The sequence below is a fragment of the Mustelus asterias genome, chromosome 19 (assembly GCF_964213995.1).
Source record: "Mustelus asterias chromosome 19, sMusAst1.hap1.1, whole genome shotgun sequence".
Taxonomy (NCBI): domain Eukaryota; kingdom Metazoa; phylum Chordata; class Chondrichthyes; order Carcharhiniformes; family Triakidae; genus Mustelus; species Mustelus asterias.
Genome location: NC_135819.1, coordinates 2,220,125 through 2,245,510, shown reverse-complemented (window position 1 = coordinate 2,245,510; position 25,386 = coordinate 2,220,125). Strand labels below are relative to the sequence as shown.

The 25,386-nt window shown below is 43.1% G+C and overlaps 1 protein-coding gene across 1 annotated transcript; it reads left to right on the top strand.

Moving 5' to 3' along the window:
• Positions 1–971: 971 nt before the first annotated feature.
• Positions 972–25,035, top strand: LOC144507674 (A-kinase anchor protein 8-like). Its single transcript, XM_078234842.1, has 12 exons — positions 972–1,011; positions 2,134–2,296; positions 4,496–4,967; positions 5,840–5,963; positions 7,119–7,180; positions 8,061–8,124; positions 8,225–8,306; positions 8,992–9,133; positions 12,214–12,316; positions 14,442–14,572; positions 16,657–16,752; positions 22,278–25,035. The coding sequence occupies exons 2-12, from the start codon at positions 2,202–2,204 to the stop codon at positions 22,683–22,685; spliced, it is 1,779 nt and encodes a 592-aa protein (XP_078090968.1). The 5' UTR covers positions 972–1,011; positions 2,134–2,201; the 3' UTR covers positions 22,686–25,035.
• The last annotated feature ends 351 nt before the right edge of the window (positions 25,036–25,386 follow it).

Below are 25,386 nucleotides of genomic sequence, written 5' to 3'. Positions count from 1 at the left end.
CCCCAACTCCCCCCCCGCATCATCCCCAACTCCCCCCGCATCATCCCCAACTCCCCCCCGCATCATCCCCAACTCCCCCCCCCCCGCATCATCCCCAACTCCCCCCCCCCCCCCCGCATCATCCCCAACTCCCCCCCCCCCGCATCATCCCCAACTCCCCCCTCGCATCATCCCCATCCCCCCCCCCCGCATCATCCCCAAACTCCCCCCAGCATCATCCCCAACGTCCCCCCAGCATCATCCCCAACTCCCCCCCACCCCCGCATCATCCCCACCTCCCCCACCCCACCCTCCCCCCCCCCCCCCCCCCGCATCATCCCCAAACCCCCCCCATGGTGGCAGACTGATTAGCACCGCTACCTCACTGCACCAGAGATACGAGTTCGATTCCCGGCTTGGGTCACTGTGCGGAGTCTGCACGTTCTTCCCGTGTTGGCATGGGTTTCCGCCTAGTGCTCCAGTTTCCTCACAGTCCAAAAAACATGCTGGTTAGGGTGCATTGGCCATGCTAAATTCTCCCTAAGTGTACCCGAACAGGCGCTGGAATGTGGAGACTGGGGGATTTTCACAGTAACTTCATTGCAGTGTTAATGTAAGCCAACTTGTGAAATTAATCAATAAACTTGAAACTAAAACACAACCCCCCTCCTCACATCACCGCAACCCCTTACCTCCCCTCCCTTCCCACATCACCCCAACCCTTGCTGCCCCCTCCCCCATTTCGGCACTCCCTTAGTGTGACATTAGAATCTCAGCCTAGATATGCCCTTTCGTGCCTGGACTGGCACTTGAACCCACAAATCTCCTAACTCGAGTGAGAATACTGTTTGTGAGCTATCACTTAGTGGCCAAATTTAATTGCCGACTGTGACAATGTTCTGTTTCAGAATCTGGCTTGTACTGTTCGCCTTTGATTGAAAAGATTTTTTCAAATTAAAATAGGTCATTGTAATAAGTGCTTTAACTTTACAGGCTCATTTGGGAATTGGAATGCAGAATCATCTGGCGAAGGTAAAGGCTGTTCTGTTAGGGCTGTTTGAGGGGTTATTTGGCTACTTTTGCTGTCCAACCCTCTTTGATTTTTAGTCAGAATGGAGTGACTGTAAAACCTGACAGCTACTTTGGGCAGCACGGGGACGCAGTTATTCGCACTGTTGCCTAACAGTGCCAGGGACCTGGGTTCAATTCCGACCTCGGGTAACTGTGTGGAGTTTACACATTCTCCCCGTGTCTGTGTGCGTTTCCTCTGGGTGCTCCGGTTTCCTCCCACACTCCAAAGTTAAAGTTAAAAGTTTATTAGTCACAAGTAGGCTTACGTTAATACTGCAAAGATGTGTAGGTTAGGTGGATTGGCCAAGCTAAATTGACCCTTCGTGTCTCAAGATTTGTAGGTTAGATGGATTAACCCATGGTAAGTGTGTGGGATTATGGGAATAGGGTGGGGTAGAAGGATAAGATACTCTGTCAGAGAGTCGGTGCAGAGTCGATGGGCCAAATGGCCTCTTTCTGTACGGTATGAATTCTATGACTGCAGGGGTATAGGAAGAGAAGAGATCAGAATCTCAGATTGAGCAGATCCCAGTTGCTGGTTCATGATTAAGGCGTGCAGAGGAGAACATGCACCCCTTTGCTGGACTCCTGAAGTGCAGTTGCAGTCATTACAGTGCGTGTTTTGTTTCCAGAAAGAAGCACTGGATTTACGCCAAGTTAACTTTGGCTTTAATATTGCAAATTATTCAATGGTTTATCTAAATTATTTGAGGGTTATGCTTTAAAAAAGTTTAGTTAGTGATTTGTCTGGAATAATGAGAGAAAACTTTGATTCATAGACCGCATGCAACATAATGTTCTTTTCACTCCCTTCACCAAGATTATTTGTATGCTCTTCATATCAATGGTCTTGGGTGTTTAGCTATCATTCACCTGGTTTTAGATAGTTTTTTTAAAATTAGTGTATCAGCAGCTGGTCATTCATTATTCTGACTTCATCTGTTTCTTTTTAGTGTGTAATAACCATTCCTAATGCCGACATAAGAAGTCATACATGGTTGATTTGTAAAGAACATTGACAATATTAATACATGATGTGAAGATGCCAATATTAATACAATTCATGTTTATTTGCCTCCTCAGGTTATGACAACTATAGTTATGGACAAGGCTCTGGATCAAATTACAGCTACGGTGGCAAAGCCTGGGACATGCAGAAAGGCAACCAGATTTCTGAATCCATCGTAGCTAAAATTAACCAACGATTAGATCTCCTTTCTCGCAACGAAGGTGATGATCAGGAAAGGTACCTATCAGGATTTCAAAAGCAGCTGAACCGCTGTGCTGTGTGCCAGTCAAGAGATTAAGTTGGAGCTCTGTGCTTTTTGGATACTTGGAGCTATTTAAATTAGACTCTGATTAGTATTAAACACTGTTCACTCACTGAATCAGTGTGTTTTGTCACTTGGCTGTCTGTTGTGGACATAATGTTTTGCTTATCATCAGCATGTCCTACTGACGGTCAACTTAGTTCAGTACTTGTCACGCTGTGGAGGTACTGGTGATGGAGATAAAATGGCCTTGTTTCTGTCTTGGCCTAACTTGTTCAAGTTGATAGCTTTGATTGGGAGGGCTGTAATTTGTGATTTTAAATTGGTTCTGGAGAAATATTTTCTAGATTGCAGTAGAGTACGGAGGGTGTTTTCATTATTCCAAAGGCGAGAAGCACCACCATTAATGTTCAAGGAGGTTTAATATGCTGCTTTGATGTGAATGATTTTGGGTTTATCACAAAGTAATATTGCTCTTCCATTTTTGGGGATACAGCAGAATAACAGGAGATGGTTTACTCATAAGCCCAGTGGCTTGGTTGATAAGTGCGCCATGTGATTTGAGCTGAGCCATGCTGATTAGGAAAATGTCTCTATCTGAATTGCTTCCCAAAGTTGGAGCCCCTAGCAGCCCCTTTTTGTGATTCACCGCTGACTCCCTGACCTTTGGAAGATTTATGTAATGTAATGCACATTTCTGATACTCAAAATATCGAAGTAACGATACAGAGATACATATAAATGCCAGTGAGAATCCAGGTTGACATGATGACTTTTGATTGAAGAATTTGCTGAAGCTACGAGCAAGTTGACTTGTTAATTACCATGGGTGGAGTAATGGGGGTTACTGGTGACAGTGGAACTTTGCTGTCAGGAATGTAGAGAATTGGAAAGATACTGCAGCGAGCAGCTTGCACTTGCGGTGGAACTGCTTTGTCCTTATGCATGTTCGTCGCTTGTTGAATCGAAGATGTTGGGTCGTGAGGACATATTTCATCTCCAGCTTTAGTTGTTGGATCTTGCCAACCAGTGTTTGGGAATGGCAAATTGGTAAGTATGGATTTGTCAATAGATGCTTTGTGATCTCAACGGATGTCCACATTTCAGACAGTTAACTGGAATCATTTAGTTCCTGACTGCATGGTATATATTTTGGACGTGTTTGGTGCTTAAAGCTGCTGAGTACTGATTATTTGGTCAGAGTTTGAATTTGAAATTCTTGGTATTGTATTTAGTATAAAGCATTCCATCAGGTTTGTTGCTGGAAAGCATTTAGGGTGGAAAGTTATCCCTTTTCTAAACCCGTGAATTTTGTACATTTGCTACGGCAAATGTTTGTCACTGGATTGGTGGGATTGGTTTTCTTAACCACCCCCACGCCCCAGAATTTAAAACACTTGGATTACTTTTGTGTATTGTTTACATGCGTTGCTTTGTCCTCATAGTTGAATCAGATCTATGAGAGGTTTGATGATTTAAACAATTGAGTTGAATTGCGATCTACTCAGAATTAGTCCAGAATACGTTCTGAATCCATTGTGCCAAAATACGCATCATATTTAAAAAATAAACTGCCAGTGCTGAATTTCTTACTGAAATACCTTGCTGCTATAGGTTAGCAGGTGATATTGAGAGCAACATAAATTCGAAAGAAGTTACAAAACACTCAGAACATTATCTTTCCCTGCCCATGCGTGCCTGCTACTCTACAAGTGGAATTTGTTAATTGTGGTTGTATAATAGCACTCTTGGCTTGGCAAGAAACATAGCACTATGGACTAATGTGGGGAAAAAATGCAATCTGTTTTCCATCCAAGTATTGACCATGTTTAGTTTTCACATTGCTCAGGAACTGTGAATAATCTACAGGGCTCAGTGCATTTGTATATTGGTTACAGATTATTAACAGTTGCTAGCTTTGGGAAAGTCTAGGTTATCGAATCAAGAACGAGGCTCTTAAATTGGTAACCGATCAGTTATTAATACTGACAAATTCATTACCAGAGTCTACTGATTTACAAAACACTATAGAAAATGTTAGTTGCTTAAAACCCACCTAGTTTGGTTGAAACTCTGCTGTTTAAATTTCAGTCTGTTCTGACTGTTCAGCAGACTGTTTCTTGGTATTTTCCAGCTACTGACCAGATTCCTTGCTTGCTGTGCGACTCTTTCAGGTTTGCACCTTTCGAGTCCTACGACTCCAGGTCTTCACTGGATGACCGTGATCTGTTCAGATCCGGCTTTGATTACAGTGAATCAGGACCTATTCGTAATGATTCCTACGGAGGTCGCTTTGACCGCTTCGACAATTCTGCCAGATTCCGCAGGGATCAATTCCGCAACAGAACACGTGACGGCTCCAGCAGGCAGTGGGGTCAGAACTGGTCTAGAGACAGGCCTCCAATTAACAGACCTTTCCGGAACGACCCCTTCTCATCATCTTCGAGTTCTGAGCGACTGTCTGCACAGTGGAATGAGCTGTCGATGGGATATGGAGGCAGGGGCTATGCTCCCCCCTCCAGGAACCTCCCTTCGCTCTTCTCCCAGGCCTTAACCTCTGGCTTTGGGATGTTTGGCGTGCAGGGAGTAGGAAAACAATTTGGAGTTGGCAGACAGCGAAGGAGAGAGCGGAATCGATTCAAAATTGTAAGTAGAAACTTTTTCCCATTTTATAAGCCCGTAGACTTAAGTATTCAGCTGTGTGAATTTCAGTAACCAGCTCAACAGACCCATATTCCAAGAGTCTTGTACAGTCACAAATCTCTCCCTTTCTTGACCTTGAATGTTGACAAAAAGAAGTCAAGTGTAACGATAAAATTAAAAGCAATAGGAAGTTAAGATTAAATACAATAGGAATGGTCAAATATATGGAATGGATCAGAATATGCAAAAAGAGCTGCTGTGGATTGCTGTAGGTGTAAAATGCACTTTAGGGAGAAACTTAAAATGTACTTAGGCTTTTCGTCAGTTGAATGCTTAACAGACATGGATAAAGAATGCAAAAAGTGGTTGGGAGTGTGCCAATGTGGAGTAGCATCTTCACAAATGTGTCTCTAGCTCAAATACTTAGCATACTAGTATTGGTACTTTGAGACTTGCTAGTTTTGTATTGCAGCTGTTCCACTGGACATATATCAGTGTGTGTGCTTGGAGTTTGGGAGGTTTAACATTCATTGTTACGACTCCTGTGGCTGCGCTAATGATTCCTAGTAGGCTTTGTACACTTCAGTTAATTATTTTGCAAGTGTAATGGTGTGTGTGTCTGTCTGTGTGTGTGTGCGTGCGTGTGTGTGTGTTCGGTTCATATGACCCACTGGACACCAGAGGTATGTCCTTGTCCGGAGACAGAAGTCCCAATATGATTAAATGCGCCTCGAACAATGCTCTTCCAAACGAAAATGATCGGGGCAATCTATAAAGATCTACTACCCACCTGAACCTGGGGAACACAATCTCTTGGTTAACAATATCCAGGCAAAATTCAGCTGTTGGCCAACACTGTGGTATCTTTTTGACAGAAGAGAGGTAGAGGCAGAGAGATGGGATTTGGAAGGAAGAGGCAGCTTTCAACTGCAAGCAACGATGAACCAGATTGCAAAGTAGGAAGAATGGACCAGTCAGATTTTTCAGATAGTGAAGCAGGTAACCATTTTCAAAATGCATCTTCCTCCTTATCTCATCTGTCATTTTTCACTTGTGAGCCTAGACTATGAATTTAGGTCATCTGTTCAACTGTGGGGGCCATGTCAGTTCTCATTCACAGTACACTTTTCAGATGTAGTTATCAGGCAGTGAATAGGAACAGTGGTTTCTGTTTATCTCTTGGCATAAGGTGCTGTATCCCAACTGGTAGCTGAGTTGAGATCAGCTGGTTAAGCACAGATCATGGCTGTAACCCTCCTATTTCTCATCAGCATTCTAACTCTTGGTGACATCAGTATCCACATCTATCTGTCTGACAACCACCTCTGCCTCAATGTAATTTAGAATGTACAGTACAGAAACAAGCAATTTGGCCCAACTAATCCATGCTGGCTTTGTCTTCCACCATTCCAACTACCTCTCAGTACAGCCTCTGAAATACCCTCTAAAAAATTATCTTTCTTTCTGCCTGAGTAATCTTGAGTTACACAGTTCAGATTTTGTTTGATAAGGTTCCTGTGCAGCATTTTGGGACTTGTTATTATGTTATAGGTCCTATATATTATTACCTGTTGAATCAATCTAGGCGTCCTAGAATCCCAGTGCAAAACACTAAGGGGCAATTTAGCATGGCCAATCAACTTAACCTGCACATCTTTGGACTGTGGGAGGAAACCGGCGCACCCGAAGGAAGCCCACGTAGACATGGGGAGAATGTACAAACTCCACACAGACAGTCAGTCAAGGCCGGAATTGAACCCAGGTCCTTAGAGCTGTGAGGCAGCAATGCTAACCACTGTGCAATAAATGTGATTTTTTTTTTTAAAGCCTCTTCTGCTGAAGCCTCTGTCACTTGCTGATCAGCTGTGGTTGGCTAAGCATTTGTGGTTAGTAATTCTTCTATGCATTACATGGAACACTGAGCAAAGTTCATGTGGGAGTGTTCTTTTCCTTGTCTGAGAGGTTAGGTGGGTTTCCAAACCTGTATCAGCATCTATATTGGAAAGGTGGCCTTGATGTATGTGTGTATTCAAAGAATGTAAAGGCACTGAATATTTTTTTCCTAATTGATGAAAAGTTTTGCAAACCCTGTCTTTGAGGCAGTTTCAGCCTGTGTTACGTTAGTATGCTGATGACTTTTCTGTTCATTTTTAGAAGAAAAGGAGCCAGGTGATGGAGATGATGTTGAAGATGCTGTAGGAGGTGATGCCAGTACTGTGAGTATTTGTGGAAATCTTAAAAATTCAATTTTTGTAAAATTTAAGACATGGTTTCAGCACACTTAAAGCAAAAGGTCCCCATAATCTGGCCTACGGTTTGGTTTTTTAGGGTCAGTCAAATCTGGAGCCACCTCGGGCCAGTTTGAAACCTATCGCTGTGTGCAGTAGTTTGCCTCATTGCATGCTGCTCTTAATTGATGCCCCTTGAGTCCACTGTACAAAGGAAGGGCTGACCTCGGTCCCTTTCTTTGAAACTAAATTGATGTTTTTTTGAAATAAATTGTCATTTCATTAATTTTCTTTTACAAAAGTGGGTGGAATACCTTCCTTCCAATTGTAACCTGCTCACAGGTTCTTCTCTTTGGCATTTGAAAGCATTACTGCTGGACGTTCTCTCTTCCTTCTCGTCCCTCACCCCGTGATTAATTTGTTTTTGGGTCCTTCTGCTAGCTGAGGGACATCTGGTTCTGAGAAAATACCCAGAAGTACTTTTCTCTCATCCTGAAAGTCCTGGCTTGTGCTGTGGCGCAGGTTCAACAAGTGTATTTAAAAAGCAATCTCCAAAATAACCTTCTTGTAAGGTCAGTTTAGCTCAGTTGGCTGGACGGCTGGTTTGTGATGCAGCACGGCGCCAACAGTGCAGGTTCAATTCCCGTACTGGTTGTGGTGATTCATGAAGGCCCACCTTCGCAACCTTGCCCCTTGCCTCAGCTGTGGTGATCCTCCAGTTAAATCAGCACCAGTCTGTGCCAGCAGCCTATGCCCATCTGGCGACTTTACTTACTCTACTTCATGTCTGAGCCAGTATATTTGTTTAAAAACAAATCTGATGGGGCTGTTGGTTGGTGTATCATTGAAACTGTTTTCTTATATTTAGAACATTGAGGATAAAGATTCAACCGACAGCCCTGAAAAGGAGAAAAAAGAGACTGAAGCAGATGGTAAAATATTTCCTCCAAGAAGAGGACCAGCCTTGTGTAAATTTTGTTTGTGTATTTCTGATGTATAATAAGCAGCAATGTCTTCTCTTGTTTCTGTTAGCTGGTGATGTACAAGAGGACACGAATGACCTGAAAATGAAAATGAAACCAAGGAAGCGACAACGGGATCGTATTACAGAAAGGTGAAAGAGTGTTGCCGATACAAGACCTGTCTGTAGTTGCATTTATCCTATAATTAAAGAGAGAAGGTTTTCATGTGCGTCGCTGGAGAGTACGGCACGGTGGCACAGTGGTTAGTGCTGCCTCACAGCACCAGGGACCCGGGTTCGATTCCCGGCTTGGGTCACTGTCTGTGCGGAGTTTGCACATTCTCCCCGTGTCTGCGTGGGTTTCCTCCCACAGTCCGAAAGACGTACCGGTGAGGGTGCATTGACCGTGCTAAATTCTCCCTCAGTGTACCCGAACGGAGTGTGGCGACTAGGGGATTTTCACAGTAACATCCAGCCATGCCCAGCGCTGTGTGATGTTCAGCAGGGAGGGGCTGGACAGGGAATGATGAGCATATTTCTGCAGCCTAGCTGCCACCCTTAACTGAATAAGCACAAATCGAGGTTACAATTGGGATCCTCCTGGACTTTGTTTCTGATTCACTGGGTCCTTGAGGATGAAGCTAATCTCGTGAACCTCTGACAGGGTGTTTTTAAAAAAAACACAGCTATATGCCTATTATAACAATCAGATCTACTGGCTAATGATGTCTAGTAGTTGCGATTACATTGGTCAGTTTCAGTGTTGTAATTGAATAATGGAACAACCTTGTTGGTGTAAGTTATATTTTTCATAACTAAGCACATATTGTTATTGCAGAATAATGTACGCCTGCTCAGTTTGCAAGTTTCGTACCTTTGATGACGATGAGATTTTCCCCCACCTGGAGAGTAAATTCCATAAGGAGAACTTCAAATTCATCGGAACCAAACTTCCCAAAGAAACAGCTGAGTTTCTGCACGTACGTTCGCTTTGTATTTAAATGTGCTTTTCTTAAAGTTCAGTGCTGTGTTCGCACTTGGCACAAGGAAAATGGAGATTGCGTGTTTCCCATATCCCAACTCATGCTGGGGAATGAGCCTGGACAAACCTCATATTTTTATTAGACGCTTACCAGCCTTCTGAACCCAGCAATTTCAGATCATAATCTTGCCACCAGTTTTTTTGGGGTGATTTTTACATGGTAACTTGGAAAACAAGAAGCATCTAATTGTCAGTAAAATTATTTGGGACACCTGAGTCCTGGAAGAACATAAGAACATAAGAAATAGGAGCAGGAGTAGGCCATCTAGCCCCTCGAGCCTGCCCCGCCATTCCATAAGATCATGGCTGATCTGAAGTGGATCAGTTCCACTTACCCGCCGGATCCCTATGACCCCTAATTCCCTTACCGATCAGGAATCCATCTATCCGTGATTTAAACATATTCAACGAGGTCTGGAGATATGGAAGGAACAACATAGATGCAGATTCTTCCTGTTCCAATTGGACAATAGATATGGTTAGGAAATTATGATGAGACTTGAAAAAGCAGATGAAAAATTGCAAGTAATCAAAATTATGGAAAAGGTTTGAGGGTAAATCACTCATTTTTCTTGTGAGGATTTTGTTTTTACCATTTATACTTTGTCTAGACCTATCTCCCATTTCTTCACTCGTCCTGTTGCCATCTCCTTTACACCATCATCCTTTTGTCTTTCCAGCTCTTGCCTTCACTCTATCCTAGACCTTCCCTATGTTGTCCTGTCTGTCCATCCATGTCCCCGTCCCCCACAAGCCCCACCACCACCTTTCATGCCTCTACAATCGCTTAAAACCTACTGCATTTCTATTTTCCCAGTTCTGATGCAAGGTCATCAACTCGGAAAGTTAACTCTGTTTTTGCTTCACCACGGATGCTGAGTATTTCTAACATTTTCTGCTTTGGCTTCAGTGAGTGTTGGGTTTTTCAGTTGCTGCAGCAATGCCTGGTACTGAACTGACTTGACACCTACAGAGTTTTAGCCGAGGCTTCTGGGTGATGATCGGTGTTAGTGATACCTTAATTCCCACAAAGCTGTGAGGGATGTTCTGATGCTGGCATGGCTGGGACCCAGTGTCTCAGAGACCTGTGAATCTTGCTGCCCTGGGCTGTACCAAGTACTGGTACCTTCTGGTACAGAAGGTGAAGTCGCATGGGATCAGAGGTGAGCTGGCAAGATGGATACAGAACTGGCTTGGTCATAGAAGTGGAGATGCCGGCGTTGGACTGGGGTAAACACAGTAAGAAGTTTAACAACACCAGGTTAAAGTCCAACAGGTTTATTTGGTAGCAAAAGCCACACAAGCTTTCGAAGCTCTAAGCCCCTTCTTCAGGTGAGTGGGAATTCTGTTCACAAACAGAGCTTATAAAGACACAGACTCAATTTACATGAGTAATGGTTGGAATGCGAATACTTACATTGTTTTGTTTCTTAAAGACTTGATTAGTTGTAAGTATTCGCATTCCAACCATTATTCATGTAAATTGAGTCTGTGTCTTTATAAGCTCTGTTTGTGAACAGAATTCCCATTCACCTGAAGAAGGGGCTTAGAGCTTTGAAAGCTTGTGTGGCTTTTGCTACCAAATAAACCTGTTGGACTTTAACCTGGTGTTGTTAAACTTCTTACTTGGTCATAGAAGACAGAGGGTAGCAGTGGAAGGGTGCATTTCTGAATGGAGGGCTGTATCTAGTGGCGTTCCTCAGGGATCAGTGCTGGGACCTTTGCTGTTTGTAATAGATATAAATGATTTGGAGGAAAATGCAACTGGTTTGATTAGTAAGTTTGCAGACGACACAAAAGTTGGTGGAATTGCGAATAGCGATGAGGACCATCAGAGGATACAGCAGGGTATATATAGGTTGATTGGAGACTTGGGCAGAGAGATGGCAGATGGAGTTTAATCCGGACAAATATGAGGTAATGCATTTTGGAAGGTCTAATACAGATGGGAAATATACAGTAATTGGCAAAATCCTTAAGAATATTGATAGGCAGAGGGATCTGGGTCTACAGATACACTGAAAGTGGCAATGTAGGTGTAGAAGGTAGTCAAGAAGGCATACGGCATGCTTGCCTTCATCAGTTGGGGCATTGAGTTTAAAAACTGGCAAGTCATGTTGCAGCTTTATAGAACCTTAGTTAGGCCGCACTTGGAATATAGTGTTCAATTCTGGTCGCCACACTACCAGAAGGATGTGAAGGCTTTGGAGAGGGTACAGAAAAGATTTACCAGGATGTTGCCTGGTATGGAGGGCATTAGCTGAGGGGAGGTTGGAAAAACTTGGTTTGTTCTCAAACTGGAACGACGAAGGTTGAGGGGCGACTTGATAGAAGTCTACAAGATTATGAGGGGCATGGACAGAGTGGATAGTCAGAAGCCGTTTCCCAGGATGGAAGAGTCAATTACTAGGGGGCACAGGTTTAAGGTGTGAGGGGCAAAGTTTAAAGGAGATGTACGAAGCAAGTTTTTTACACGGGGGCAGTGGATGCCTGGAACTCGCTGCTGGGGGAGGCAGTGGAAGCAGATATGATCGTGACTTTTAAGGGGCGTCTTGACAAATACATGAATAGGATGGGAATAGAGGGATATGGTCCCCGGAAGGGTAGGGGGTTTTAGTTCAGTCGGGCAGCATGGTCGGTGCAGGTTTGGAGGGCCGAAGGGCCTGTTCCTGTGCTGTAATTTTCTTTGTTCTTTGTACTCTCAGTCTGATCTGTACCTCTGTTAATGGATCTGCTGCTGACCTGTTGCCTGGCCGTGACTAGTATTGTCGACTGTTGGCCTCTCGATTCTAGCTGGACATCCAATCTGAAGGGCAGACTTCCCTTTTGGCCCCTGGAAGTTTGCAGTTATCGATGATGGGATTTTCTCTTTTTTTGTTTCCCTGGAGTGAAAATTATAGTCTGATGAATACCTGAGTGGAACATTCCAGGCTGAATGTTTCACTTCACAAGTTACTTTCTGCTAACAGGACAATATTGTGCTTGTTTTTTTAAGGTTTTTGTTGTCTTTCCTTCCAGGAGTATGTTTTGAACAAGAATAAGAAAACGCTTAAATTTCGTGATTCAATGGAAGATAAAAGTGCAATTAAAAAGAGGATCCAGGAACAAAACCTCTTGCATGGTGAGCATCGCCAAGAGGGGAGTTAGAATTTGAACAATCATAGAATCTCAAACTTCGCTGCACAGGGGTAGCTTGTTAGCTCATTGTGTCTGAACACTGAGCCCTGTTTCCTTTCTTTCATTGTATCTATCTAATTCTAAAACGTCAGAGTTTACTGAACATCAATAATCACTTGAAGTAAAACCTCCCATATCCCAATCACACATTGAGAGGAAAATTTGCTTTCTTATCTCACGTAATATGCATTGTGGGTGACACGGCAGCACAGTGGTTAGCACTGCTGCCTCTCAGTGCCAGGTACTCAGGTTCGATTCCCAGCTTGGGTCACTGCCTGTGTGGAGTCTGCACGTTCTCCCCGTGTCTGCGTGGGTTTTCCTCTGGGTGCTCCGGTTTCCTCCCACAGTCCGAAAGACGTGCTGGCTGGGTGCATTGACCGTGCTAAACTCTCCCTCAGTCGTACCCGAACAGGCGCCAGAGTGTGGCGACTAGGGAATTCTCTCAGTAACTTCATTGCAGTGTTAATGTAAGCCTACTTGTGACACTAATAAATAAAACTAATAAATAATTGTGCTGATCCTGCATTTGTCCCATTGCTACTGATACAACAATGAATGAAAACTTCTAGGGATTTATCCTAACGTTCACTCTTAAGCTGTGCAGAGTCAACAATCAACGCTGATCACACTCAGATGGGTGACTTAAGTCACTGTTTATGTGCTGTCCAGACTGCATGGATTTACCCTTAAACCTTTTCCATAATTTTGATTACTTGCAATTTTTCAGCTGCCTTTTCAAGTCTCATCATAATTTCCTGAACATACCTATTGTCCAATTGGAAAAGGAAGAATCTGCATCTATGTTGCTCCTTCCAGAACTCATGATGTCCCAAATAGCTTTGTTGACAATTTGGACGCGTGTGTGCCTAAAAACTATCTCATTTGTACACAGCAAGGTTAGCTAAGGGATAAGTGTTGGTCAGGACACAACTTCTTCTTTGAATCGTGCCATGGGATTCTGAGGGGCCAGGTGATTGTCACCTTTTAACATTTCACCCATAAGGCAACGACTCTTGACAGTGCAACACTCCCTAGTACCACAAGCTGCATGCAATACTCCCAAATGTGACCCAGTCAGTATTTTATATTGTTTGAGACTCAGTAATTTCCTTGAATCCAAAAGTACAATCTTTTTATAAATCCATCTTATTACTTCTGATCACTGTACTCATTGCCAGATGCTCAGTAATATCCAGTTTCCTACTCTGCAACAGTGACCATATTCCAATAAGTACTTCATTGTAAAGCATTTTGAGAGACCCAAAGGTCATGAAAGGCATTATGTAAATACAAGTCTATTTTTATTTTGCCCCCAGTTATGGTCATCAGTTTTTTTTCCTGGCATGGGAATAACTAGTCCATTGTTGCTTTGTTTTATCATATGTCTGCGTTTTAAAATGCAAGAAACACCCATAGTGCTTGGCTTGCTATGGTGAATTTTGGAATTTTAGTCAATAGGTTATAGGTGTTGTAGTGAATGGTATGGGTTCTTTTTCTAATATTTATATTATTTTACTTTCTGTAATCTTCACGACATTCCTTGGTTAATAGTGGTGAACTAGTTAAAAGTATCTTGATTTATTATTGTCACATGTATTGATATACAGTGAAAAGTATTGTTTCTTGCGCGCTATACAGACAAAGCATACCATTCATAGAGAAGGAAAGGAGAGAGTGCAGAATGTAGTGTTACAGTCATAGCTAGGGTGTAGAGAAAGATCAACTTAATGCAAGGTAGGTCCATTCAAAAGTCTGGTAACAACAGGGAAGAAGCTGTTCTTGAGTCGGTTGGTGCGTGACCTCAGACTTTTGTATCTTTTTCCCAACGGCAGAAGGTGGAAGAGAGAATGTCCGGGGTGTGTGGGGTCCTTAATTATACTGGCTGCTTTGTCGAGGATCTGCTGTTTCCTATTGTCTTTGTTCTGTTGCACGTACATATGTTGCCCTTTCCAAACGTTTGGGCGCATAATTTGCCAGGTGCCTACCATATGGGTTTGTGAGCTTGCCTCATTGAGAATTTGCATATCAACAGGTATCTTCCACCAACTATTAATTTCTTTGTATTGCAGGTATTAGTATTGAAAATTTTATGAAGAAGGTGGAAGCTGTTCACTGTACAGCTTGTGAAATATTCATTCCAATGCAGAACTATGCCATCCAACGACACATGAAGACATTCGACCACAACAGGAATAGAAAAGTAAATCTGTCTACTCTCTCCACTCCACATGAGAAACTGACCTTTTATCTCCACTTTCTCCTCTCCACTACCCACTGCCCAATAAATATTGTATATTGCAATCTTTTGGCTTTGAGGAATGCATAATCTGTTCTGAAGATGTATCAGTGCTTCAGAGACAAGATGCTGTCTTGACTGAAGAATGGGGCTGTTTATTTTTTTCTAAATAAAAGCAACTGTTACATGCAAGTGTGGTTATCTTTGCAGCATTTCAATCTGACAGCGGTAACCTTGAAGATTTACACTTTTAAAATAGAGTTGCGATTTGAACATGTATTTGCTTGGAATCAAAACTCCCCCCCCCCCCCCCCCCCGTATGTAGCTCTAGGGAGGCAGGGAATTCTTCCCTTCTGGGAAGTTCAGGAGGGGGTGAAATTGCCTGTCTTTTGCCAGAGACTCCGGTCATCTGCTGCTGCAACCCTCCTCCACGCCCTTTAGTTGTTTCGAGACTCGACTCTTCAACCAATGCTGCCCTGGCTGACCTCCCAACTTTGCACCCTCTGTAACTCTGAGCTCATCCAAAAACACTGTTGCCTGCATCCTGACTTGTGTTGTCTCACTGACGTACATTATCTCATGGTCCAGCAAAGCCTCAATTTTTAAATTATTTGTTATTTTCAAATCCCCGTCGTGGCGATTCTTGTTGACTGTAACCTCCTCTAGCCTGTACTCCAATTCTGACCTGATTTTAATCCTCCATCTTTGGTGGTTGTTCCTCTAACTGCCTGACTTCTGAATTCTCTAATTCCCTCTCTGATCCTCTTCTCTTTTAAGGATAACCTTTAAAGCCTACCTCTTTGATCAAGCTTTTGACCGCCTTCTAATATTTTCTCATGTGGCTTGGTGTCAAATTTTGTTTAATAGTGCTCCTGTGAAGCAACACTTTACTAGGTTAAAGACAATGTGTAAATGTAAGTTGCTTATTGAAAGTTTGGCATTTTGAAGACTTTTAAGTGCTAAGGAGTGAGATGTAAGGGTACCAGCACCAAGAGTATGCAGATAAGGAGTGAGATGTAAGGGTACCAGCACCAAGAGTATGCAGATCCTTCCACCAAATGTGAAGGAGGAAAGGAGACGTTGTGCATTATCTCACCTTTTTAACATGTAGCCAAACAGCCCCAGGCACTTCACGGGAGAGTGATCAGAAAATTTTTAACACTGAGACAGACGAGATATTCAGACAGGTGACCAAATGCTTGGTCAAAGAGGCAGGTTTTAAAAGACCCGTCTTAAAGGAGGAAAAGAGTGGAGGCCTTTAGTCAAGGCACAACTGCCAACTGAGGGGGTGATAGAAATCTGCAATGCACCAGAGGCCAAAATTGGAGTAAGGCAGCAATCGCTGAGGATTTGGGCACGGTGGCACTGTGGTTAGCACTGCTGTCTCACAGCGCCAGGGACCCGCATTCGATTCCGGCCTCGGGTGATTGTGTGGAGTCTGCACGTTCTCCCTGTGTCTACATGGGTTTCCTCCGGGGTACTCCGGTTTCCTCCCACAATCCAAAGATGTGCTGGTTAGGTTGATTGGCCATGCTAAATTGCTTCTTTCGTGTCCTAATATGTACAAGTTAATGAGGTAAACACGTGGGGTTACAGGGTAAGTCTGGGTAAGATTCGGTTAAGACTCGATGGGCTGAAAGGCCCTGTAGGGTTTCTATGATTATAGATATTTGAATTCAGAGCCAGGTGAAGGATAGAACTGGAATGGAGACTTGCGTTACGTCTTGTACATCTCCAAAACCAATACCCACAGTTGCAGCCTGCTCCTACTGTCTGTAAAATAGGTGTACACACGAGTCCCAGTAAATGCCCACCATCCCAATACAATTAAAGATCCAGTGGATAAGGAGGAGGGTGGAGATGGTATGGGGCAAGCCCACAATTTGAACACTGGTGAGGATTTCCGGGGCACTGCTGGATTGGAAGCTAATGTTTGAGCCACGATGTGATTTGTAAACGGAATTTCAAGGTCAGGGTTGGGATGGGAGTAGGATTAAAAATTTGCGTAGCTGGTTTATTGAAAAGTATTGGTTTGCTCTTGTTTTCAGATGATGCTTGAGCAGTCGAAGAAGACTAGCCTTCAAGTAGCTAAGAGTATACTCAATAATCGGAATATTGTGAGCATGTTGGAAAAATACCTCAAGGTAATCTTCAAATGCATGCTATATATCTGGCCAGCTAATTGAAGGGATTTGAGTTAGCTTGCTAATGCTATTAAAAGGGTATGTATTTCTTGTTACAAAATCTTTTTTTTAAAAAGAACAATCCAGCACAGGAACAGGTCCTTCAGCCTACCAAGCCTGCGCCAATACACGGTTTCTACCCCTCTGTTCGCCTCCAGTTCATGTGTCTATCAAGATAGGCTTTGAACGTTGCTAACGTGCGTGCTTCCACTGGCAGTGAGTTCCAGGCACCCACCACCCTCTGTGTGAAAAACCTTTCCCCCATGTCTCCCCTAAACTTCCCACCTCTCACTTTAAACCTGTGCCCTCTTGTGGTCGAACCTGCCCCCTGAGGAAAAAGCCTCTGTCTATCCACCCCATCTATCCCTCTCATAATTTTGTAGACCTCTAGCAGGTCGGCCCTCATCCTCCGTCTTTCCAGTGCAAACAACTCGAGTTTATCCAACCTCTCCTCATACCTAAAAACCCTCCAGACCAGGCAACATCCTGGTAAACCTCCTTTGCACCCTCTCCAAAGCATCCACGTCTTGGCAGTGTGGTGACCAGAACTGCATGTAATATTCTAGATGTGGCCTAAGTAAAGTCTTGTAGATAAGTCAATCCAAGATGCCCCTATATTTAGCATTTTCTTCCTTAAATCAGTTCTTGAGCATTACATACACTGTACCTTTTCCGTCTTAATGTTTTGACATTGACTTTTTGGTATGTGGTAGTGCTTGCTAGACTTCTTCCTAGGAAATAGAGACAATTTTGGAAGTGATCTTTGTTATTAATTGAAGTTGTTTAGCAGCATGGTTGAGTGACGAAACACGTGTTAAATCGATGGCCGTCAGTATTTTTATCGTCTTGAAACTAAATTGACCATAAAGGTGCCAATCAGGGCTGATCTATAATACGAATTAATTGATCCTTGCTGAGTTCCGAATATGGAGCTTTAATTTGGCCTCCGAGCCCCGAGTAATTCTAGGTTTCTGGAGAAAATTTGTTCCCAAGTTCGTGAGTTATTTGATAAGCCCAGGAAATACCTGTGTGGACGTTGTGTAAGGACAGGATTGACCTTGGTTGTGTTGCCGCATGAAGCTATTCAGCTCGCAAGAGGCCATTTGGCCCATTGTTACTTTGATTGCTGTAATAAGGAGCTATCAAATTAGCCCCACTCCACACCTTCCTGTATACTTCTCTTGAATCTGCTTCCACCACCTTTTCAGGCAGTGCATTCCAGATCATAAACCGCTTGTTTTTTTAAAACTTCATTTGCGGGATGTGAGATCGCTGGCTAGGCTAACATTTATTCCCCATCCCTAGTTGCCCTTGAAAAGGTGGTGGTGAGCTGCCTTCTTGAACCGCTGCAGTCCCTGTTCTGTAGGTAGGTATACCCACAGTGCTGTTAGGGAAGGAGTCCCAGGATTCTGACCCAGTGACCATAAAGGAACAACGATATCTTTCCAAGTCAGGATGGTGAGTGACTTGGAGGGGAATTTTCAGGTGGTGGTGTTCCCATCTGTCTGCTGCTCTTTGAGGTGACAGAGATCATGGGTTTAGAAAGTGCAGTTGAAGGAGCTTTGGTGGGTTCCTGCCGTCTGGCTTGTAGATGGCACTGTTAGGGTACAAGAGCAGAAACCTCAAAGTATGTTATGAAGCCCAACTCGATCCCAACAGTTTTTCAGTTTTGAGGATAAGGTATTTCATTCCAGGTGTGGTTCTACTGACACACTAGGAAGCTTTTATCAAAATAAACTTTATTTTAACAGTACAGTTTAACTATAACAAATGAATTAGCTTAACTTGTGCCAACTGAAATGGCAAGACTGTAAATGACAAGATACAATTCTTAACTGCTAACCTATCTCTATTAGTTCCAATTCAAGCAATATCCCTCTTATAGACTTATTGTTAGCAACAAACAGGCTGGTCCGTGGGATGTCAGTCCTTGAGTCTCCTGAACACCCCAGAGAGAGAGAGTCCTATTTCTCCTAGCAGATCCCAAACAGCAGCCTTCAGAGAGAGAAATCTCTTGCTTCTTTCGGGATCTGGCAGTAATTGCCTGCTTTTCCCTATAAGCTTAGCTCCTCCCCTTAAGCACATGACCCTGTCAATCAGTCTAATCAAAACCCTACTCTGAAACCCCAGAGGAAAAACCAAAGAGACAAAAATGCATCAACTCAGATTAAAACAAACACATCCCTAGCTGAAATCAATCATTAACCTGTATTCTGAGCATGTGAGCAGCCTAGTGATACCCAGATAAATCGGCACCGTATAAAACAGAGCTGAACTTTAAACATAACCCATACGAGAATATATTTCTTAAAGGCACAGTATCATCACAGCACACACTACACACTACTGCTACTGTGCATTGGTGCTGGAAGATGCTGGATGGGGTGTCAATCAAGCGGGCTGCTTTGTCCTGGATGGTGTTGAGCTTCTTGAGTGTTGTTGGAGCTACACCCATCCAGGCAAGTGGAGAGTATTCCATCATGCTCCTGACCTGTGTCATGTAGATATAGGATGGGCTTTGGGGAGTTGGGAGGTGAGTTACTTGGCGCAGGATTCTTAGCCTGACATGCTCTTGTAGCCCAGTATTTATATGGCTAGTCCAGTTCAGTTTCTGGTCAATGATAACCCCCTGGATGATGATAGTGTTTGTTTTTTATAAAAATGTCCTTGTCTCCCTTTTAGTTATTTTGCAAGTACCTTAAATCAGTGTCCTCTGGATACTGATCCCACCAGGGTGGCACAGTAATTAGCACTGCAGTGGTTCAACGGAAACAGCAGCTCTCTGTTTGGTTAAAACCCCTCACAATTCTGAACATGTCTACTAAATCTTCTCTTAACCTTCTCTGCTTTAAAGAGAACAATGTAGATAGCCTGATAAAATACTGTCACAGCTTTCATGTGAGTAGCCCACTTATGTTTCAGGAGAGGGTTGCAGAGCTTTGGGGGAATATTTGCAAGATAAACATGTCTATATAAAATACAATTTCAAAATTAGAACCTATGTACGAACATAGGAATTAGGAGCAAGTGTAGGCCACTCGGCCCCTCGAGCCTGCTGCGCCATTCAATAAGATCTGATTGTAACCTCAACCCCACATTCCCGCCGACCCCCAATAACTTTTCATAATCTCTCTAACTCTGCCTTAAAAATATTCAAAGACTTTGCTTCCACTGACTTTTGAGGAAAAAGGTTCCAAAGGCTCACGACCCTCTTGAAAGAAAAAAATTCTTCTCATCGCCATCTTATTTTCTTATTTTAAAATAGTGACACCTAGTTCTAAATTCTTTTGCAAGAGGGACATCCCCTCCACATCCACCCTGTCAATACCCCTCAGGATCTTAAAGATTTCAATCTTCTAAACTCCAGTAGAGCCTACCCTGCCCAGCCCTTACTCATAAGACAACCCAGCCATTCCTGGGTTTAGAAATTATTAGTCTCTGGACTGCTAACATCCTTCCTGTAATAAGAAAAGACCAATACTGTACACAGTACTACAGATGTGGTCTCACCAATACCTTGTACAATTGGAGCATAACCTCCCTACGTTTGTATTCAATTTCCATGGAATAAATGATAACATTCTATCAGCTTTACTAATCATTCGTTGTACCTGCATCCCAGCCCTATGTGATTGATGCACTAGAACACCCAGATCCCTCTGCATCTCCGAGCTCTGCAATCTCTCACCTGTTAGATCATATACTTTTTATTCTTCCTGCCAAAATGGACAGTTTCACATTTACCCACATTATATTCTATTTACCAGATTTTTGTCCACTCACTTAAACTATCTATGTCCTTTTGTAGCCTCCTTATGTCCTCCTCACAACTTGTTATCTTACCTGTCTTTGTGTCATCAGTGAATTTTGCAACAATATCTTTGGTCTCTTCATCCAAGTCACTTTTGTAAATTGTATAAGGTTCGGGTCCTAGCACTGATCCCTGTGGCACACCACTCATCACATCCTACCAATCGGGAAAAGACCCATTTATGCCGACTCTCATTTCCTGTTAGTACACCAATGATCCATGCCAATATGTTACCCTCTCCACCATGAGCTTTTCCGCAATAACCTTTAATGTGGCATTTTATCAGTTGCCTTCTGGAAATTTACTTACAGTACATCCCACCGATTCCTCTTTACACACAGCGCACACAACTCCTTCAAAACCTCCAATTAATTGGTTGAACATAATTTCACAAAACCTTGTTGACTCTGCCTGATTGCCTTGAATTTTTCTTGGTGCTTTGCCCTTTCGTAATAGCTTCTAACATTTTCCCTATGTTAGGCTAACTGGCCTGTGCTTTCCTGTTACAGGGATAGGCCTGGATGGGATTGTTGTCGGTGCAGGCTCGATGGGCTGAATGGCCTCCTTCTGCACTGTAGGGATTCTATGTCTGCCGCTTTATCTCTATGGAATAATTGCTTAACCTAATTTGCTTTAACCCTCAATATTACCCTTGTTTAAGTTTAAAATACTAGTCTTGGACCCACTCTTATCTCCCTTAAACTGAATGTAAAATGCAATCATATTATAGTCACTGCTACGCAGGGGTGCTTTCACTGAGGTGATCAATTAATTCTATGTTATTGCACAATACCAGGTCTAGAATAGTCTGTTATCTGGTTGGCTACAGAATGTACTGTTTTAAGAGCTATCCTGAAAATATTCTATGAACAGCTTATCAATGCGACCTTTGCCCATCTGATTTTTCCTGTCTGTATATAGAATAAAATCCCCCATGATTCTTGCCGTACCTTTCTGACAAGCTCCAATTATCTCTTCCTTTATACTCTGTCCTAATGTGTGGTTACAATTAAAGTTTATTTATTCGTGTCACAAGTAGGCTTATATTAACACTGCAATGAAGTTACTGTGAGAGTCCCCTTGTCGCCACACTCCGGCGCCTGTTCGGGTACACTGAGGGAGAATTTAGCATGGCCAATGCACCTAACCAGCACGTCTTTTTGACTGTGGGAGGAAACCGGAGTATCTGGAGGAAACCCACACAGACACGGGGAGAACGTGCAGACTCCGCACAGACAGTGACCCAAGCTGAGAATCGAACCCAGGTCCCTGGCACTGTGAGGCAGCAGTGCTAACAACTGTGCCACCCACAGGAGGTCTGTACACCACTTCCACAAGTGAATTCTTGCTTTATCATTTCTCATCTCAGCCCAAACTGCTTCTGGTTTCCTGAACATAGGCTATCCCTTTCTAATGTGTTAATACCATCATTAATTAACAGAGCTACTTCATCTTTTTCTGGCTTCCTGTCCTTCCTAAATGTCATGTACCCTTCAATATTTCAGGTCCCCATCTATGCCATCCTTTAACCACGCCTCTGTAATCAAAGGCTATCAGATCGTACTTATTAATTTCTATTTGCGCTATCAGTTCATCAAACTTTGTGACACGTCTGATGCTGGAATCTTAACTGTCTGAAGTTTTTCAGAGCTCTGAATTCTTCACATCCTTGCAGGGGGAGAATCCATTCACTAAAGATGTTGAAGATGGCGTTGACGATCCTTTGGAGGGTGATGCACTCAATGAGAGTATTACAGGTGAAAATGACGAGGAGAAGAAATGTGAGGGGGCAGAAGCTCAGGCAGAACCAGAGGATGAAGGTGACGGTGAAATTGCCAATGCGGATAAGACGGTTGTTGACCTGTCTGAACAGAGAGCTGATGCCACAGACGAAGAAGCTGAAGCAGACTCGACAGCGGATCAGGATGGTGAAGAATCTCTTCCAGCAGAGGAAGGTGCTGAAGCAGCTCTCTCAGCTGAAGATGAGGACAAAATCTTGGAAGCTGGTGATGGAGTAAATCCTGATGAAGTTGCTGAGAGTCCCCCGGGTGATGGTGACAATGAGGCGGAAGAGTTAGAGTAATTTGATGTACAGATGAATTTGTCTTTGTCTCTTCTGCATAACCTTCTCCACAAGTACACTGTCTGAATTAAAGCAATGTTATTTTACTAGCCACAAGGTCCTTGTATGATCCTAGAACATCTTGCATTTGGGACAATTCCATACCACGACTGTCCCAAATCTGGCGTGGCTCTCTGCTTCCTAGCTTTGTCTAACTCGTTTTATGTGAAATGCTGTTCTCTGTGAAAGTGGTTTGTGAGTGCATTTGACCTGTTGACTCTCTTTTTAATCTTCCAGAGTAGCTGACAGTGACTTCTCTGCCAGATTCAGGATGTGTACAAACATTGAGAGCCATGACTTTACCTGATTAATACTCTTTATTTTGAAAAAGGAAGTTTACAGGTGTGATTGCACGGACCCCCAGATGAACATCCGGGAACTTAACCATACACTGCATAAAATCAGTCGTTCCCTGTGTTTTATAGCCAAGTGCGAGTCAAAAACTGTCTGCTTGTGTCTTAATCTTTTGATTGAAGATGCTGAAGGGGATTTCACATAGTTAGTTGGCTTCAGGAGCAGAAAAAAATGGTTGCATGCTAATGCTTTAGTGTTTTCAAATTGCGTTTAATGGTGAGCAGAAGTTGTGTAATCAAACTTTCTACATTTGCTTGCCCAACAGTTTAAGTGGAACACAATTTATTGGAGACATGACAGAAAATTTGTTTTCAGTTGGTATTTTTGACAAAAAAGTTGAGTACAATTTCCATTTGTGAGTTTTGTGTTGGATTTTCGTGATACTATCTGGGTACTGATGGAATGTAATGCCTTTTTTTGTTTTACTACTGGAGAGAGGAGTAATTGCTTAACTTCTGGAAATAATTGTATACAATAAAACTACATTAAACCCTTTTTATAAATGTTTTTGTTTTGATAGAATCATTTTCTTATTTTTCCTCATTTCCGCGGCACGGTGGCACTGCTGCCTCATAGCGCCAGGGACCCGGGTTCAATTCCCAGCTCGGGTCACTGTCTGTGTGGAGTCTGCACGTTCTCCCCGTATCTGTGTGGGTTTCCTCCGGGTGCTCCGGTTTCCTCCCACAGTCTGAAAGGTGTGCTGGTTAGGGTGCATTGACCCAAACAGGCACCAGAGTGTGGCGACTAGGGGAATTTCACAGTAACTTCATTGCAGTGTTAATGTCAGCCTCACTTGTGACTAATAAATAAACTTTATAAACTTTAATAGGCACGATAGCATAATCGTTGTGGGACTGGATGAGTAATCCAGGGGCCTGGGCTAATCTTATGGGTAGGTGAGTTAAAATTCCACCATGGCAGTTGGGTAATTTGAAACCAGTTAATGAAATAAATCTGGAATTCAAAGCTAGTATCAAGATATGGTGATCCTGAAGCTACTGGGTTGTTATTTAAAACCCATCTGGTCCACCGATGTCCTTTAGGGAAGGGATGCTTGGTCTGGTATAGATGTGACTTGGGTTCTCAGCCATGTGATTGACTCTTTACTGCCCTCTGAAACTGCCTAACAAGCCACACTCTTGTATCAAAAGCCTTTGTAAGAAACCATAATCCACAAGGGCCGCGGTGGTCCACACAGGTCACGGTGGTCCACACAGGCCGCGGTGGTCCACCACCACCTTCTCTGGCAAGTATAGGTGGCCAGTAAATGCTGACCTGGCCCACATAACAAAATTAATTTTTAAAAATTAAATTTTTTGTTTTCTCCCAATTTGAAGCTCTAGGGCAGGCTTCAAGGATTTTGAAAGTTAGAGTAACTCTTCTATTTTAAGAACTGTTCACTTTTGATTTAGTCCCTTTTCAAAGCATGTTAACCATACCAAAAGCAAAAATAACATAAGCAAAGCCATTCAACTTATCTTTGTATAGAATCCTTTTGTTTTTCTTTCTTCCCTTTGCCACGGCTATTAACTAAGTTACATTGAATTTACAGCTTCACCCAAGAAGCTCGACACCATCCAGGACAAAGCAGTCTGTTTGATTGGCACCCTATAAATCATCTTAAACATTCACTCCCTCCACCACTGACTTACAGTGGCAGCAATGTGTACCATCTACAAGGTGCATTGCAGTGACTCACCAAGGAAGCCTCGACAACACCTTCCAAACCTGTGATCTCTACCACTTGGAAGGAACTAAAACTTCCCCTCCAAGCCGTGCATTATCTTGACTTAGAACCATTCCTTCACTGTGGGTAAGTCAAAGATCCAGAAGCTCCCCTCCTGACAACAATGTGGGTGTACCTGTGCTACAATGACTGTAATGGTTCAAGAAGGCGGCTCACCACCACCTTCTTGAGGGCAATAAATGCAGGCCTTCTCAGTGATGCTCGCCTACCAAAAATAAATGAATGAAAAACTCTGGAACAAAGTGACCTGATAAGAGATCTTTGAGATTAAAGGATTGATAACTGAATGCAGAGAAGATGTTCCCACATGCAGGAGGGAACAGAACAGAACAGGGCCAGAATTATAAGATGGAGAATCCCTACAGTGCAGAAAGAGGCCATCCAGTCCATCAACTCTGCACTGACTCTCCAAAAGAACAGGCCCTCCCCTCTATTCCCAATTGCTAATCCAACTAATTCACACATCCCTAGACACAAAGGGGCACTTTAGCATAGCCAATCTACATAACCTGCACATTTTTGGACTGTGGGAGGAAACCCACACACACGTGGAGAATGTGC